This window comes from Cyprinus carpio, chromosome A15 (assembly GCF_018340385.1).
Source record: "Cyprinus carpio isolate SPL01 chromosome A15, ASM1834038v1, whole genome shotgun sequence".
Lineage (NCBI taxonomy): Eukaryota > Metazoa > Chordata > Actinopteri > Cypriniformes > Cyprinidae > Cyprinus > Cyprinus carpio.
This window is the reverse complement of record NC_056586.1, coordinates 29,279,154-29,298,172: the sequence shown is the minus strand read 5'-3', so window position 1 is coordinate 29,298,172 and position 19,019 is coordinate 29,279,154. Positions and strand designations below refer to the sequence as shown.

Genomic DNA, 19,019 nt, shown 5'->3' with positions numbered 1-19,019 from the left:
TTCTAGACCCTCATCAATATAAGACAAAACAGCTAGAGCTCTGGCTGACACTTTTAAACAATCACTCATGTAAATTGCTGCCTCTCTTCAATTCAGTGTCTATACCCTGATACAAATTTGACTCTAATTTATCAGATTAGACGTAATCCAGAATAAATCACTCTAGCACAGACAAACCCCAGATTAATGACCCTCTGAAAGGCGCAGTCATTTTCTCTTCTGAAAAAAACATCCCTGTCTGTGACGATTCCTGCGTATGTTGATTTTATTTTGTTGCCCCAATTTTGTTATTTTTTTATTCTTTATTTTATATTCTTTTCATAAATCATGTTTTAAAAGCATAGTAATTTTTATTTTGTTCTTTTTTTATGCCATTTGTTTTAAGTAACGTATCTCAGCTGTATATCTCATTTGATTTCATTTATTTATGTACATAAAAATAGGCTTTAATATATTTCCTAAGAGGCTTTGGATTAAATTGTTTTAAATATTTATGTATATATGGGGCTTGTCTCTGCACAGGACAAATGATATGCATATATTATACTAACACAGAAATATCAAATTTTTCCTGGTTGCAGAGAAGCGATTAGTGTGCCTGCTACCACTACTAAGCCTTAACCGGTGAAATGGGTAGATAACCAGATGAAATAAAGCCTCTCCCCTGATTAGACTCTCTCTTCTCGCCTGATCCCTTGTTTCCTGCTCTGTGTTGATGTACTCAAATGACCTAGTGGTCAATGAGCTTGTATTAACATCTGACTGTAGCACAGGGTTACTGTTTGATCTGCATGTGTGACTGTCCCCGGGGCCCTTCCTCCAGGAGCACTAAACACATTTCAGATCAATACCTACATGCTTTGCCAAAGAGACAGAGAGGAAGTGAATGAACTAGAAACTGAGTGATGTGAGAGAGAAGGCTAGACTAGGACGAATCAGGAACTGAGGGTGTGTTCTCAATGGTATACTCTTACTTTACTCTTAGTTTACAATAGCAGGCTCACTGTATCCCATAATACACACACTTTAATATCCAATATGAAAAATGGTCAATTTTATTACATAACTTTATTTTGCATGTATAATCCAGTTGCAAATATTTAATTGAATAATAGTATTTATTTTTTTAATTTTTTAATTAATTATACTTATATTTAAATACTGTTTTGTTTAAAGATGTTGTTTATTTTGTAGTATTTGTTAATTTATTAAAAAGTGTTAGAATATAATTGAATTTTCAGAATTTATTTATTTATTTTTAGTATTTTATTTATGAATAGTGCTTATTTTTAGTATTTTGTTTATTGAAAATGTATGAATGCTAATTTATTTATTTTTTAGTATTTCATTTATTAATAATATTTATTTATCAATACTAATTTATTTACAAATAGTATTTATTTTGAAGTATTTTGTTTATTAATATGTATTTATGTGTCAGTACTATTTTATTTAATAATACAATTTATTCTTTAGTGTTTAATTAATACTATTTATTTATTTATTTATCAATTAATTTTTTTAGGAATAGTATTTTTAGTATTGTATTATTTAATATTTATTTATGCATCAGTACTATTTTATTTATGAATAGTGTTTATTTTTAGTATTTTATTTATTAATGTTTATTTATTATAGAATTTATTTATTTAAATGCTATTTACATATACTTTCTAGTATGCACAGGTAAAATAGACAAAGGTAATCAAGAAGGGATCATTGAAAGGGCACTACATAGAGAGAATAAATACCTTAGAAACATATTCACAGAAAAGAATGACACTTTGTTGCATGAAAAAATGACAGTTATAATACTGAGCCTCTTCTTTTAAAGATAATAGTTCACCTTTGCCCTTTTGAATTCATTAACATTTTTATTTTCGCCTGATGGGTGAGCAGGCATATTTGTGGCTATCCAGTGACAAAAGCCGTTGCTGTGCTCCTCTGCGGCTGAGTGTACTGTCTTTGCCTGTCCTCCAGTTACACGCGCAGGTTTGATGAGAGAAGGATAAGCTGCATTTAGGGTTATCAGCAAGTCTGGCTTGCTGGCTCAATTTGAAATTCAATAATGAACCTCCATGTTATATTTCCTCCTCACTGTCAGGCCAGTGATAACTACTGTACTCACCCTTCTTCCCTCTCTCCTCGTCCTGTCCTTTCCACTTCCCTATCGCTCTGAATTTTTGCTGGCCTCAAATATTTCTTATCGCTCTGTGGTTTGCAGTAATAACAGGCAGCCAGGCTTAACATATTTTTATCGGGAATGTAGGCCACTCTGAGCTTCAAACAATTTCCGTTCTTTAACTTCCTCAATTTTACACGAGATATTAAAGTTGCATATCTTCTTTAAGAGAGTCCTCTGTTTGCAAAACATGGCGTATATACACCCTCTTGCATTTGTTTACTATATAGTTATGCATTTTAATAAACTGACACTTGAGGTTAGCACTCATGTTCATGCTTTGGTTAAAGTCACAAGTCTAGTTCCATAAGAAAACACCTGTCATGAACATGTATGTGCAGCACATAATGCTTTAATGTTGAATTGAGGGTTATTCTGACTTTGAAGTCCATTTCTCTTTCTCAGGCTCTGGCCATGACGGAGGTGAATGGACCGGTTAATCCTCATGTGGCAGAACCTCAGATTGCCATGTTCTGTGGCCGTCAGCTTCTACACATGAACACTGAGAGTGGACAATGGGAACCAGATCCTCAGGGGCGACAGGGATGCTTCACCCAGCCCAGCAAGATCCTGTCATACTGCCAGGAGGTGATCTATTCTATTCTATTCTATTCTATTCTATTCTATGCTGTCCTGTTCTGTCCTGTTCTGTTCTGTTCTGTTCTAATTGTTCTCTCCTTTTTATTCTGTTTTGAGCTTTATTTATTGTTTTGAACTTTACTTGCAGTATTTTGTTTTGCGCTCTATTTTAGTGTAGTCTTTTCTGTTGTGTTGATACATTGTTCCATCACTTTTTGTTTCAGTTGTTTGTGCTCTATTCACTCCTATTTAATTTGTTTTAAACTGCATTTATTGTTTTGAGTTTTGATTAGTATTTGTTTTGTGCTCTATTCTATTATATTTAAGTGTGTTCTAATCTGTTGTATTTTTTTAGTTTTGTTTGTGCTCTATTCTGTCCTATTAAATTAGTTTTGAGGTTTACTTGCAGTGTTTTGTTTTCTATTCTATTCTACTCTATTCCATTTTAGTCTAGTCTTTTCTATTCCATTGTTGTATTCTATTTAGTTTTATTTTTATTTGATTTATTTGTTTGATTGTTGATTTAGTTTAATTCCATTCAATGTTTTTGTTTTGTTTTGATTCTATTATATTTGTTTTGTTCTGTTGTTACATTCCAGTCTTCATTTCTATTCTATTAGACTTATTGTATTTAGTTCTCTTCTACATTTATTCTGTTCAGTTTGACTCGTGTAATTAATTTCAGTCAAGTGCTAAACATCAAACTCAGTGCACCTACATTAGCATGCGCGCTGATTGGTTTAATTACTATGTGGACAAGAATCTGCAGACAATCTCCACTCAAGCATTTTCTCAAGGTGAACGCCGAGGGCAGCCTGTTCTAATATTAGCATTGTAAAACAAGACTCAAATGCCGTTTATGTGCATACACAGGGAACTCGATGCAAATCTCTTTCTAACTCTCGCCGTATTAAGTGTGCAGGATAATGGGCTTATTTTTCACCATCAATCAGCGGTGGAGATTTATGATCTCCGTATGCCCCGGGCTCAAATGTATTGTGCGGCTAATATGACTGTATTCTCTGACTCCTAAGAGGATTGCAAGTTTTTCGTTCCCTGTTGTCTCATCTAGAGGAATTAGGAATGAGAAATGATACCTGGTTGTTTTCCTCTGTTTTTCATGTGCGTATTTCATTGCTGAAATCAGTCTAAGCCTGTATTATTGCATGACAGCAATTCTGAGATGTCAGTCTGAACAAGGCATGTTTTTGTCTCTCTGTGCTCTATAAGCGCGAGCAATGTCTGTTCAACCTTGTCTGAATCAACACACTGTCCCTACCGCCGCAGTATAAAATCACCTCGTTGTGCGCTAATCTGGGCTCAACCAGCCAACCAGTCATTCTGCCTAATGGCTTTTAAAAGCATTATTGTGCCTGCATTCTAGCCTGGCACGAAGTGGCGTATACATAAGCTAGCTGGCACGTGTGACATCAAAATTGAATGAAGAGGCCAAAGAATATGTCATTCTCCTGGCTGGATGAGGTTTAGACTAGCAGGCAGTCTGCCAGTGGACTGCGGCCTCATTGCCAGAGCTTGTTTAGAACATAACAATCCCTTCCCATATGTCTGTAAGATTACACCGTCACTCACTTCAGCCCAGTGCGAATTGATTCGATGCATGCATGTACCCAGAACAATAATCTTTTCTTTTTTTAAATAGAATATTTGTATATGCTTGATGATGTTAATTTGAACCGTATGTCATAATTAAGCCGAAATGGACTCAAGGTTGTCCTGTGTTGTGAATACACTTATTTTTAAAAGATGTTGAAATGCACTGTGGATGTTGAAAAGGAGTGTGTGCCACTGCTTTAGCCATAAGTATATTCACAATTTAGTGTTATCCTAAATATAATAATATTTAAGAGATAAATTTCACTAGGCAATATTATCTCTGAAACATAAAATAAAATAAAATGTTGTAATGAATAATAACAATGTTATTCAATGGATATTGGGCATCTGTTTTAATATATTGTAAAGACATAATATTGGTAGAAAATATTAAAATAAAATGTTATGAATAATAACAAAGTTATTCAATGGATGTTAAGCATCTGTTTATATATATTAGCCTATATTTTAAGACAGAATATTGGAAGAAAATGTGGTGAATATGAATTTTTATGAGTTTTATTAAGAAAAGAAATGCTTTCTATATATCTGTATCAGATTCATCCTTTCATTAGAAGATTTAGTCCCTGATAAACAAATAAAAGAAAAGAAAATGAAATTGAAATAGGACACACGCACACACACACAAATGTGAATAACAGAATGTTCTATCTGTTTTAGCATCTATTTTAATGTATTGTCTATGTACTGTATATTTTAGGACAGAATGTTGGAAGACAAGAAAACAATAGTTTTGAATATTACTTGTTATGAGGTTTATTATGTTATTGATTACAAGTCGCTAATTTTTATATCTGTGTGGCTGACCTTGTCTTGTCAAATCTATATATATATGAAAATATATAGTGAAACAACAAACCTAATGTGACAATACTCATGTATATTCCTGAATATACGTACGCATTTCTATCCTTTTTCCTTCTTTTCCTATACTCCCTCCCATCTGTGATTTATTACACTCAGTTTATTTATGATTATATTTTGAATCATAAATAAATCCTAATAATGTACAGATGACTCAGTATGACTCAGTGCCCCTGCAAACATGTTTTGAAGGTGAGGAGTAATTGCTTTGGAAATTCGGGAATAATACGCAATGAGTTTTCAGACGCCCCCTAGTGCCAAATTCAGACATGTACTGTATTTCACATTCTTTTATTAACTTTAAAGCGCTGCAGTCTTAGCTGGCAAGATTGACTCCGCGACTCCCTCTTGTGGTCAAATGAGAGGTTTCCCATTAAAAAGAAACCAGCAGCTAAAAAGAAAAAAAAGAAAAAGCATCCTTTATGTATTTATCTGGCTTGTTATTAATTGCATGTGTGGTTTAGCTATAGGCTCATATTAAAAGACTCCCGTGTGCAGCTACATTTTCAGAAACAACAATAGTTCACTGTGCAATAATGGCTTCCATGGATCCTTATCCTGGAGTGCTATTTATTTCTTTTTGCCCCGCTCCTTTTCATCCCCTTGTTCTGTGTTTTCTTTTGTTTTCTGCATGATAAACTTACTATTCGCATGTCCTTTCTCCAGCTGTTGTGATCCTGACTCCTGTCCCCTGCTCTTTCCTCACGTGTGTGTTTGTGTCTGTCGTTCTCACCGTATGTCAGATGTATCCAGGACTGCAGATCTCCCATGTGGAAGAGGCCTCATCTCCAGCGACCATCCCGGGCTGGTGTAAGAAGGGCTGGGGTCACTGTCAGACCCGCTCCTTCATTGTCGTGCCCTACCGTTGTCTGGGTGAGTCACAAACACACCCTGAACAGTTTATAATACAGATTTCTCATCAAGAATGCAGTATAGACCAGATTTAAAAAGCAATATTATGTGTAGTTAAATTAATCGTGTGTTAATATAGTTGTTTTATATAGCTTAAAAAAAATCATTTTTTTTTTTTTTTTAATCTTTGGTGACCTATTCCTATAAGTATGACTTGTGAATGTACATTTTGTTTATGAATTTCCTAAGTATCATTTTATAGTACATTGTATTCTGCAGTGCATCACAATCATGTTATATCACAATCAAAAATATATAAATAAATCCTAAATCTGTTGGCTCAGTACTAATGTTGATGAATATGTAATGCTTGTGCAGCTGTTTGGCTCTGAGGGGCTTTTGTCCTTGGTTTTTGCTCACATTCTGCAAATATTTTAAGTTCCCACTTCTTATATTCTTTTATTTGCAACTTCAGCTCACATGGGCATTTTCAAAAATGCTAACGATAGTTTTTTTTATTGCCAGTATTGTCTACCTCATTTCTCATTGGTAGTTTCTTTAAAATTAATCAAATATTCCAGTAATAATCATAACAATCTTAACAATCAAGTATTTATTTTATCAAAAATACAGTGAAAAAATTTATTTGATCAAAAATACAGTGAAAAGGAGACATTGTGTGGAATATTATTACAATTCAAAATAACTAATGTCTATTTTAATATATTTAAAAATTTTATTTATTCCTGTGATTCAGAGCTGATTTTTTTAGCAGCCATTTTTTAGTGTCACAAGATCCTTCGGAAATCATTCAGAATAATTTATTGTTATTTTTAAAGGTTGAAACTATGGAAGCCAATAAAAAAATGTAAAACGTTAATTGCGAAATAAGGTCATTTAGCTCACAACCCTGACTCTTTTTCTCACAATTCTGACTTCATATCTCACAATTTGGATTTTTTTTTCTCTCGCAGTTCTCCAAGATATAAACAATTCTGAGAAGAAAATTCAGAATTTTGAGACAAAAAAAGTGTTTTAGTTTTTATTCCGTGGCAGACAAAAACAGAATTGTGAGTCTCAACATTCAGAGGAAAAAAGTCAGAATTCTGACTTTGTATCTTGCAATACTGAGTTTTGTTTCCTCAGAATTGCAAGAAATAAATCTGAATTGTGAGATGAAGTCACAATTACCTTATTATTATATATATTTTTTAAACTCTGCAGCTTCCATAGAAAACATTTGTGCTGCTTTTTGTGTGTGTGTGTGTAAACCATGATTTTTTTTTTTTTTTTCAGGATACTTTGATAATAAATAGTTCAACTGAACATTTTAAATATATATATATATATATATATATATATTGTAACATTACAAACATCTTTACTGTCACTTTTGTTCAATTTAATGCATCTTTGTAAAACTATTAATTTATTTAAAAAAAATAAAAATTCTTACTTGCCAAACTGTTGAACAGTCATGTACATCCTGTATTAATAATGTCAATTTATTTTTCTTTTTTTAATGATCCTATGTAATTGTCTCTGCCTTTCAGTGGGTGAGTATGTCAGTGAGGCACTCCTGGTCCCGGATCGTTGCCGTTTCTTACACCAGGAGCAGATGGATTCTTGTGAGAGCTATGTGTACTGGCACAGCATCGCCAAAGAGGTAAATACTAAAAGCTCACAAAATTACAACCTGGAAAAGTATTAGAACTGGAATTCAACTTTAATAGCTTCACATCTTTAATGGTTATCTGATGCCTGTGAAACTGCAGTCCCCGCTGTGATCTATGCTATGATCTTCTATTCTCATTTCCTCTCTGCACTATCACCAGTATCTCCTGGTGCTTAATGTTTTCTCATTTGAATGTTGTAGGTCATTTCACCCTGACACGTACGCGCAATTACAAAAAGATAAAAAAAAAAAAATAATGCACTTCAATGTTTTTAAAGCACTGCCACAGTCATTCATCTTTTGCTCTGCTCATCAGGCCTGCACAGCTGACAGTCTCGAGCTGCATAGTTATGGGATGTTGTTGCCGTGCGGTGACCGTTTCCGTGGGGTGGAGTATGTCTGCTGCCCTGGAAGGGCAGGATCGAGTGGACGGGGAGAGACAGAGACTACGGACACTGTACAAGGAGAAACAACACCTTTCGTGTCCACTGCTGGAGAAAAAGTGGTCACCAGGTAAAGAACTTTTGTATTATGTTATATTATACATTTCTGGTTCCTTTTTTTTTTTTTTTTTTTTTTTTTTAAAGGAATAAATATTTAGAAAAGGAAATTCAGTTACTTTACCAAATGATGAGATTTCAATAATATCTAAAATAGTTCTTGCAAAACTTATCCTAATTTACATTTTGCTCTCAAGAGTTACTGTAGTTGTAAGCTGTATGTGATTGATTCAGCTCATATGAGTCATTCGTTTGGTACTTATTAGAGTCATTTTTTCAGGAATCCAATTATGTTTTTGATTCACTAAAAAGAGCCGACTGCAATGAGTGTATGTTTGATTCACTAAAAAGAATCGACTCATAATTGTTATTTGTTCAGGAATCAGACTACACTGGTTTTACTGTACGTGTTTGATTCACTAAAAAGAACTGACTCATTAGAATCATTTGTTGAGGAATCAGTTTACACTGATTGCAATATATGTTTTTGATTTAACTAAAAATAACTGACTCGTATAAGTAAAAAAAAAAAATCATATTGTACTGTTTGCATTGTATGTGATTCACGGAAACAATAAGCTTAAATGAGTCATTATTTTGGGAATTACTATAATGATTGCACAGTATGTGTTTAATTCACTAAAAAGAACCAACTCATATCAGTCACTGATTTGTTAATCAGTCCATACTGAGTGCGCTGTATGTGTTTGGTTCTCTAAAAAGAGCCAAGTCATTTGTTTAGGAATCAGACTACACTGGTTGTGCTGTTTGTTTGATTCACTAAAAAGAACCGCTTCATAAGAGTCATTTGTTTCAGAATCAGACTACACTGGTTGTTTGATTCACTAAAAAGAACCGCTTCATAAGAGTCATTTGTTTCAGAATCAGACTACACTGGTTGTTTGATTTACTAAAAAGAACCGCTTCATAAGAGTCATTTGTTTCAGAATCAGACTACACTGGTTGTTTGATTTACTAAAAAGAACCGTTTCATAAGACTCATTTGTTTCAGAATCAGACTACACTGGTTGCTTGATTTACTAAAAAGAACCGCTTCATAAGAGTCATTTGTTTCAGAATCAGACTACACTGGTTGTTTGATTCACTAAAAAGAGCCGCTTCATAAGAGTCATTTGTTTCAGAATCAGACTACACTGGTTGTTTGATTTACTAAAAAGAACCGTTTCATAAGACTCATTTGTTTCAGAATCAGACTACACTTGTTGCTTGATTTACTAAAAAGAACCGCTTCATAAGAGTCATTTGTTTCAGAATCAGACTACACTTGTTGTTTGATTTACTAAAAAGAACCGCTTCATAAGAGTCATTTGTTTCAGAATCAGACTACACTGGTTGCACTGTATGTGTTTGATTCACCAATAAGAATCACCTCATAAAAGTCACTTGTTCTGGAATCAGACTACACTGGTGGTCTGTATGTTTCTGATTAATTTGCTGCCTGTATGTTTTTGATTTATTAAAAAGAACCTGCTCAGAATCAAATTATTGCATTGTATGTTTGATTCACTAAAAGGAATCATCTTATAAGACTCATTCCTTTGAGAATCAGACTTCCCTGGTTGCACCTTGATTTACAACTGACAAAATATGTTAAACAATTTAACTCTAAAATCCTTCCCACTTGAACAGTGTGAAAACGACACCACCTACACCCAGTCCCTCTCCTGAGACAGACATCGAGGAAGACGATATGGAGGAGGAAGAGGAAGAGGTAGTAGAGGAAGAAGCAGAGGAAGAAGAAGAGGAGGAGGAGGAGGAGGAAGGCAATGATGAAGAGGCAGCTGAGGTAGAGGAAGCTGAAGAAGAGGAAGCCACAGTGAAGGTGAAGGACCAAGAAGATTATGAGTATCCCATTGACTCTCATTTCCAAGGCCAAGACTACATGGACAACTTTTACTATGACAAGAACCTCCAGTCTGCCAAAGCCTCCACCCAACCTCAAACAAGGATGGACAACCGTGAGTCTTACTGATGTTTCAAATCGTCTCTCACACACAGACACTCAGCAGAGGTTAAACAGGATGCGTGAGGTTAAACGACATTGCATTTTTAATGCTTCCTCTCATATAGAGATTTAAGTTAACACACTGCTGGGATTGATGCTACGTCAGTCTCACTGAGCTCTAGAGATCCTTGATAGATTAATGGATTGAATAATCACTGATTGGTGCTTAATTAACTCTCTTTCTCTCCTGTCGGTAGTGCCCACTCCTCGTCCTACAGATGGTGTGGATGTTTACTTCGAGATGCCGGGCGACGACAGTGAACATGCCAGCTTCCTACGTGCCAAGTTGGACCTGGAGGAACGGCGAATGAAACGCATCAATGAGGTGAGGGAGGCGGGACTTTTTGTGTGTGTGTATGTAAGGTCATATGTGACCTAAGGATGTTTAAGAGGGAATCATGACTTTATTTGTGCATCAGATCATGAAGGAGTGGGCAGAGGCAGACAACCAGTCAAAGAACCTGCCCAAGTCAGACCGCCAGGCACTGAATGAGGTAAAGAAATTGTTTATTACTTTTATTAAGTAAGGATGCATTAAATCGATTTAACATAACAGTGGAGACATTTATAATGTTACAAAACATCTGAAGCAGCGCAACCTTTTCAGCATTGATAATAATAGTAAATGTTTCTTGAATAATTTTTGAATGTGACACTAAAGACTGGAGTAATGACTGCTAAAAATGCAGCTTTGCATCACAGAAATAAATTACATTTAAAAATATATTAAAATAAAATTTTCGCAAATAAATGCAGCCTTGGTGAGCATAAACGTTTCTTTAAAAAAAAATACAAAATAACTAAAGTAAATCTTACCAACCTCAAACTTACAGTAGTGTATGTTATCTATTAAAGGGGTCATATTCTACAATTTTGTGACATTTAATTTTTTCTCCTTGAGCCAAAAACGGTCGCAATTTAGATTCTCGTGATTCATGATCTTATGACTGACCCTTAGATTTTAACAGACCATATGTTATCTGCTTGATTAGTCTGATAAGGTAAAATGTGTTGCATGTGATGTAAATAAAGGTTATGGCAACAATAGTAAATATTGATTGTTCTCTTGAGGGTGAACTTGATCTTTATCCTTCACATCCTGGTAAAGAAATCTTCAAAAGTGGGTGCTGTGTTTCAGAAGCAAACGTGCATTCAGATCTTATAGAAATGGCCACTTTTATCACTCCAGTCAATTCCCATTGAATAAAAATCCCATCCTGCCCTTTTCTTTTCTTGTTAATTATCCTGTTTCAATTAAAAATGTTATTACTGTGACTATTCTCACAAATTTCTCTCCCTTTCTCTCTCTTTCCCAGCATTTCCAGTCTGTTTTACAGACCCTTGAGGAGCAGGTAGCGGGTGAGAGGCAGAGGCTGGTGGAGACGCACCTGGCCCGTGTTGTTGCCACCCTAAATAACAACCGTAGACTGGCTCTGGAGAGCTATCTGAGCGCTGTGCAGAGCGACCCTCCACAGGTCCGTCCTCTTAAAGAGAACTGCTACAAGAATATTAGCACAATACAATACTTGCACTTTGCAAACAATATTTTTTTTTCTTTATTATTATCAACATTTACATTTACGTATTTGGCAGACACTTTTATTTAAAGCAACTTAAATTGCATTCAAGGTACCATTTTTATTCAATTCATGCTTTCCCTAGGTTTTTGAACCTGTGACCTTGGCGTGGCTAGTGCCATGCCATGAAATATTCTAATGTTTCTAATTCTCTCCAACTCTCTTTTTGACAAGATTTCTCTTTCTCCTACTCCCTCATAGCCGGACCGTGTTCTTCAGGCTCTGAAGCGTTATATGGCCGCAGAGCAGAAGGACAGACGACACACTCTACGTCATTACCAGCACATTGAGTCCGCCGACCCTCAGAAAGCTGAGCAGATGAAATTCCAGGTCTGAGACACACACACAGATCATGTCTACATCTTTAACACTTTACAATAAGATCTGATTTGTTAACAATAGTTTAATGTTTTAACATTAGCAACTAGTTCGCAGTGCATAAACTGATATTTACAGATACAACCTTTAATTTTAAAAATGTTGAAATTAATTCTGCAGAAGTATAGTCCATGTTAACTAATTAAACCTTCCTATAAAGTGTTTATTTATCACTTTTAGAACATAATGCTTTGCTTTTTTTTATAGGGCTTCACAATTTGGCCCAGAATGTTGTGATATTATATAAGTATGTGGTGGTAATAATAATAATAATAATAATAATCAAAATAATCAAAATAATCAAAATAATAAATAAAACAATTATGAGTTATTATTATTATTATTATTAAATAAGATAATTCTTCATTTATTATTATTATCATGATTATTACTTGTATTATTATTAAATAATAATAGCATATCAGAACATATGTGATTTGTAATATATTGTTGGTCTGAAGCAGAATTTTGGACCAATGAGATTTCATTGTGGGCGGAGCTACAGTACCTAGCACAGCATGACATTAATAGAAACCAAAATGTCTCGCTGCTCATTGTAGACATGTCTTTCTGCTTAACGCAGACATGAAAAGGATGAGATTTATTGCTTGGTCATGTCAAATGGTGCAAAAATAAATTAAAAGTTAATTTCATATCTGTGTTTGAGTGTACACACACCTGCATGTGATCGAAGAGAGGATGAACCAGAGCCTGGCTCTGCTGTACAAGGTCCCTGGCCTGGCTGAGAAACTTCACGACGAGATCCGTAAGATGGGTTTTTGTCACTCCCTTGTTGCCTCAAAAGTCTAATAGTTCTCAGAATCATTCGTTGAATCTGTCTGTCTCTGCAGAGGAGTTAGTGAGAACAGAGAGGGGGGACATCAGCGAACTCATGACCACTTCCTTTTCTGAGACGCGCACCACTGAAGAGCTGCTTCCAGCCGAGAGCGAAGAAGAGCGAGATGACGAGGAGGAAGAAGACAGAGCTTTCCAGAATCGCCCCTACCCACCACGCATCGGTACAATAACCAAATATACAAAACACATGCATTACAAAGTAGGAAATAAAGCTTAACACACACACAAAAAAAATGTTGAGCATGTTAACATTGTGAAAATACTAACCATTCTTTATCCTATTCCTTCTATCTCTTTATTTTTTGGTAATGTAGACCCCCAGCCTAACGAAAAGAAAGGTAAATCCTAAGCTCTGGTTACACTTCCTGTAATATCATTCTCATATTATATTTTGCTCTTATACTGTATTTACTGTATATAGTTTTTTATTTACAGTTATTGATTAATATTTCTGTATGTCAACAGTTTCATCAATGGATGAGTATGACTACACCACCTCTGAGAGAGGACCAACTTACGAATGTATGTTGACCACAGGATGGCACCATTTGTAGTTGAATGAGTTGAAATTATCATGTGTATTAGTATTGCTCAGCAAGTGTTTCTTACCAAAGTGACTTTGCTTCAGAATGAAATACATGCTTAGTACTTACTGAATACTGCTTAGTATACACTATTTACTACCTACTTATTGCAGATATAAAACTGTAGTTATGTTGCATTGTTATCACATGACTTTACTATGCTGCATGTCAGATAGAGCTGCACAATTAAAAAAATAAAATAAAAATAAAATTGCAATATTGCTATTGGTTATATATGTAATTATATAATAATACAATTATTATTATTATTATTATTATTAAATGAAAATAATAAAATAAAATATTACAATTGTAATAATAAATAATAATAATAGTTATTACCATCATCAGTATTTTTATTATTACTAATGCTGTTCTGAACCAGACAGTATGGTTTTTTTGCAGTCTTGGTCGTTGACCACAGGATGGCACCATTTGTAGTTGAATGAGATGAAATTATGTTTCCCCAAGTTAAAAAAAAAAAAATATTCAATTATTTTTTAATTATTCAATACTTGTAAAAGCTTGAGTAGACGCTTGAGTAGAATTTAAAATGATCCCATGATGAACTCCGTGTTCGTGTGTTCCTCAGATCAACACCTCTGTGGAGCTGAAGCAGGTGGTCTACAAGTCTCCAGGAATCCAGAGAGATGAGTTGGTGAGCATCTAAAGCCCTTCATTTGTGAATTAATTACTTTGTGTAGTTTTCTTGGTTTAGATCTTGGGAAATTGCTGTCCCATATATTTCTCATTGTACGTTTAAGTTCAGTAATGCAGTTTTTGGTAATTAAGTAGGACAAATTTCCTTCCTAAGCAAAATAGGTGCTGATTTGGTTCTTGTATTGTACTGAATGTGAAACTCAATGCCTTATTGTTTTCTATCACAGCAGCCGGATGTTTTGGAGACATTTAACCGTGGGGCAATGGTGGGGCTGCTTGTGGTCGCTGTGGCTATCGCTATGGTGATGGTCATCAGCTTGTTACTAGTTCGCCGTAAGCCTTATGGAACCATCAGTCATGGCATAGTGGAGGTGAGAGTTTGTCTGAGAGGATCGCTACTGACATTTGCATGCTTGTTTTTGAAGCTGCATGTCCAAGAAACAGGGTCAAACCCAGACTCAAAAGGGCTTCTGGCTGATGTTTATGATGTTTAATGTGTTGGCATAGTTCAATTACACCATGACCCATTTAAGTACCTTATATTTAGCTACAACACGAGGAAGTAACAACCAAACCCTGAAGCAGTTTCCTGCTGCTATCTGTTTTGCTATCTTATCATTTGATATCTAATCTGATATTTTGATTTGATAGGGGAAAAAAGCATAACAGGAAAAGTCAAGTCATGAAACAGAATTTAATAGTTAATTTGATAGTTAATGAATCATATATAACATTCTATTTGGGGTTTCTTTTTCAATAACTCCATGACTATTTACCCAGTAAACAAAGTGGAAATGAAATAAAGATTTGAGTTGAAATTATTTTGTAGAGACAGTGGAGCGTTTCTGCTTTAAAGCAACAAATAAAAAAGTGAATAATTGTGAAATAAAGTTTAAAATAAGAAAAGTAGCATTTGTGTAATATATAGCTGCAATTATTGTATATGATTATTAATTTCAAGATATAAAGTCAAAATCAGTAGATATAAACAGGTAGGTTTTTATTTTAATCTGTCAGCAATCAAGTATTAATCAGTTTAGATGGTAGGTCAATATACATAAATGGTAGATGTTTTTTTTTTTTGTTTTTTTTACATTTCCTGCTTTTGTATACTGGTTGGCCACATATATGCTAACACATGTCACTAATCTTGTTAAATCTTAAATAGTTTTTCCATATGGGAAGCCCGCTCAAATGTGCCTGCCTTAATGATTTCAGATTTACTCAACTTATTAAAACGTTTCCGTTCATTTATTTTTCCCATTTATTATCACTTATGCTCCATTCTAAGCGATTCTTTCCCCATCTCCCCGTCTCTCTCCCAGCAGGTCGACCCCATGCTGACCCCCGAGGAGAGACAGCTGAATAAGATGCAGAATCACGGCTATGAAAACCCCACTTACAAATTCTTCGAGCAAATGAACTGAGGAGGGCTCTGCAGTCTCAAGACCATGCCCTCCTCTCTCGCCTCCCGTTTTTCGATTGGGGTTTCCACTGCAACCCCCTCTCCCTCGTACTGTATGTATGACTATATGACCGATGTTCAAAATGTACAACAAACCTGGCACGTAAATAGGGAGTTTGTAGTAAAACGTTTGCATACTACTCTCTCATCATCAGGGAGAGACACTAATAAGAGAATCCGCAGAGCACCGAAAGCTCCTTTATCCCCCGGTTTTCCTTTCATTCATGAGGGTGTGGCCGCGCCGAGCATGGTCGGCCGTTTTAAAATCTTGGAATAGTGTCACACTTTCTTCCAGAATGAATTTCAAAGAAGCTAAACATGACCCGAGTGCTTTGTTTTGTCGTTTCTATTTTCAAAGCAGTTTATGATGAAACTGTGATATGAATGAAATGATATATTTTTGAGTTCACCGGAAGTTGTTTTGACCCTCTAAGACAACTTAGTTCTAGAAATCGTTTTAGAATAAACTGCTAGTCTCTTTCTGTTTGACTTCAGACATAAAACGAACGAGGTTTGTATTCACCTAGGCTATAACTCAACCATCCGACATTCTGGTATATTGTAAGTCTCAAATCACACAGAATCAGTGTTTAAAATGAACGTTCATCGAACAATACTACGCGAAAGCTTCGAATATTTTTTCTGGTATTGCTTCTTTAAAAGTCAATTCTAAGTAATCTGAAGTCCATACGCGTAAAGAAAAGCATGCAAAATTTGGTGTATGATGCTATAACGTACTTGTGTTGGTCCTGTTTCTTGCTTTTTGATAAAAATGAAAATATCACACCGCAAAAATGACGTGTACATAAGACGTAACTCGAATAGACGTTTCTGTCATTAATTTGTATCGACGCTAACGTGTGGACGTAAAGATGACCTTGTGCTGCTCACACAGAGAGTGAAACATTTCCTAACATGGCTGAATGAAAACGGACTGTTGTATAAACCAGCACAAGAAAATGACACAGTAACTCCTGACTGAATGTATCTTCGGTAGACATAGGCTCCATTCACGTCCCTCCTCACACACCGCGGCGGTTAGAGCGTAGGTTAGTTAGCTTAGCTAATCGCTCCGTTTTCATACAATGGTTGATTTAACTGTCGAAGGTTTGTGTTGCGTAACTGAAACTAGCGTCACCTCTGAAAGGTTGTAAACAACTGACGAGATGTGATTCCAGAACTGGTTTAGCTTTCTGTACACGTGTCACTAACTCTTTAAAATCAAGTTTGTTTTTTCAATATTAGAGGGTTATAGAGTTGTCTGTCTAATGCGTTTCTGTTTTAGTACATGATAGACATTTTAAATCAGATTTTTGGGTGTCTGTCGCTGACACAAATAACGTAAACCCAACAATTACTGTTAGCCTGTTGTAGAAAGAACATGTCTTGCTCTAAATCTTTTTATTAGTAGACCGAACACGTTTTTGAGAAGAAAACAGCATCATCATGTGCTTATATGCGTGACATATCAGTAGAAGTGAAACCAAAATGTAAGCCCAGTACGTTTGTGTTTGTCATTACTTCAATCCAAAACTACACTTTTATACCAAACCAAACTCCGTCCCATGAAATCTTAGCTCATATTTATTTAAAATAATAATAATAATAATAATAATAAATAGGCTATACAGATTTATTCTGGACACAACAAACCTTTTGACATGATCATTTGTATCTGATTGCATTGCCTTTTTTGTCTTCCTTTGTTTGTTCCGCATTATTTTGAACATATCTGAACTGAAACCAAACCACAGAAGCAGCTTGCTTAACTGCACATTATTGGAACATTTGATTGGACAGAAGCTTCTAGATGCATTCTAATAATTTTAAGGCATCATTAGATTCATTAGACTTAGATTGGTCTAATTCAAAAACTGGCACCAGATGCTCGTGGCACTTAAAACGGATCATGGACGGCCTTCTGTTGTTTTGATTGCTCTGAGGTGCATTTATGAATTATGAGTTAAAATTGTGGTTTGATGCTCTAATTTAGGACTCATATAGATTTCGTACCAGCATCAGGCAGATTTAGGATGGTGTATTCAATAGGGATTGAATTTAAGTTCATACCTGTCTTCTCTTGGTTGAGATGACCCTTCCCTCTTTTATCCTGAACCAATTGAAATGTAAACAGATGTTTTAACTGCTGCATTATTGCCTTTTTCAATGCTGTGTTTTGGATGTAATTATATGTATTTTTTATTTAAGTCAATATTAATTGGAGTTTGGGTCATTTGCTATATAGATTTGGACTGTAAACACTGAACGGGTCTCATGCTTGAAAACTAAACTAATTAACTGAGAGCACAACTGTATCCAGATCATCTGTGTCCATTCATCAGTACTTCAAAATCTTTCCACATCTTGCTGAGGAATCAATAAAGTGAAGGTTATGATGGAAAAGCATTTAGCTTACATCTAATGTGTTGAACATCCTACCCCAGTTTTATCTAGCAATCAAATTACTAGCATATATTGAAGATACAGCTCGACAATGTAAAATAATTGGTTACATTAAAAGTACGGGTGTAATTTGGTGAACTGGTGCTTTAAGGAACTTGTCATTAAGCTACTGAAACCAATGCAGTGAAATAAGCTGATCTCGAATTGTTCTGAATTTCACCAAAGATGTGTTCTGGATATGATTGGAAGGCCAAATAATGTGTTGTATTTTTAATTGACGTATTATAAGAGCAAGCAACCTGTGAACTGATCTGGCTTGTTGTACTTGCATTAAAATGACAATAAAATTATAAATGACCCTCAAAGTTTGACTCTGGCTTTTAACTTTTGGAAATAATGGGCGTTATATCGAACGGCATCATCCTGTTAGCAAGCTTCTCATCAGTATTAATAAAGGAAATTAAACTTCAGTTACTGTATATCAGTCTGTCATTTAATTGGAATTCATGACTAATATAACTAGAACCTAATATGACTAAAGTGACATATTTTTTTTTTTGCTTTTTTTTTTATTAGTATTATTATTTTTCACTGTACCTGTTGGGTTGAGTCCAATATGAGCATTATAAAATTGTGGCTTACCTTCACTTCGCTGAATGATGATTTTTCCACTTGGATGGTGAACAATCTTTATTGACCAAAGCAGAGGAACCGGAAATACAAGCTTTGTTTAGCTATAAAGAACTCATTTACAGTACACATTTACAAAGTATTTAATTTT

General features: G+C 34.9%; 1 protein-coding gene across 1 annotated transcript in view; it reads left to right on the top strand.

Moving 5' to 3' along the window:
• LOC109070748 (amyloid-like protein 1) overlaps window positions 1–18,603 on the top strand; it is a 53,504-nt gene extending 34,901 nt beyond the window's left edge. Inside the window, exons 2-18 of the mRNA XM_042771772.1 lie at window positions 2,588–2,770; window positions 6,004–6,133; window positions 7,666–7,778; window positions 8,104–8,300; window positions 9,938–10,266; window positions 10,511–10,638; window positions 10,733–10,807; window positions 11,630–11,788; window positions 12,092–12,220; window positions 12,935–13,034; window positions 13,120–13,287; window positions 13,441–13,464; window positions 13,592–13,667; window positions 14,135–14,147; window positions 14,303–14,368; window positions 14,598–14,741; window positions 15,699–18,603. Of these exons, the coding sequence (XP_042627706.1) occupies window positions 2,588–2,770; window positions 6,004–6,133; window positions 7,666–7,778; window positions 8,104–8,300; window positions 9,938–10,266; window positions 10,511–10,638; window positions 10,733–10,807; window positions 11,630–11,788; window positions 12,092–12,220; window positions 12,935–13,034; window positions 13,120–13,287; window positions 13,441–13,464; window positions 13,592–13,667; window positions 14,135–14,147; window positions 14,303–14,368; window positions 14,598–14,741; window positions 15,699–15,797 (2,133 nt within the window). The 3' untranslated portion in view covers window positions 15,798–18,603. The remainder of the gene's footprint in view (window positions 1–2,587; window positions 2,771–6,003; window positions 6,134–7,665; window positions 7,779–8,103; window positions 8,301–9,937; window positions 10,267–10,510; window positions 10,639–10,732; window positions 10,808–11,629; window positions 11,789–12,091; window positions 12,221–12,934; window positions 13,035–13,119; window positions 13,288–13,440; window positions 13,465–13,591; window positions 13,668–14,134; window positions 14,148–14,302; window positions 14,369–14,597; window positions 14,742–15,698) is intronic.
• The last annotated feature ends 416 nt before the right edge of the window (window positions 18,604–19,019 follow it).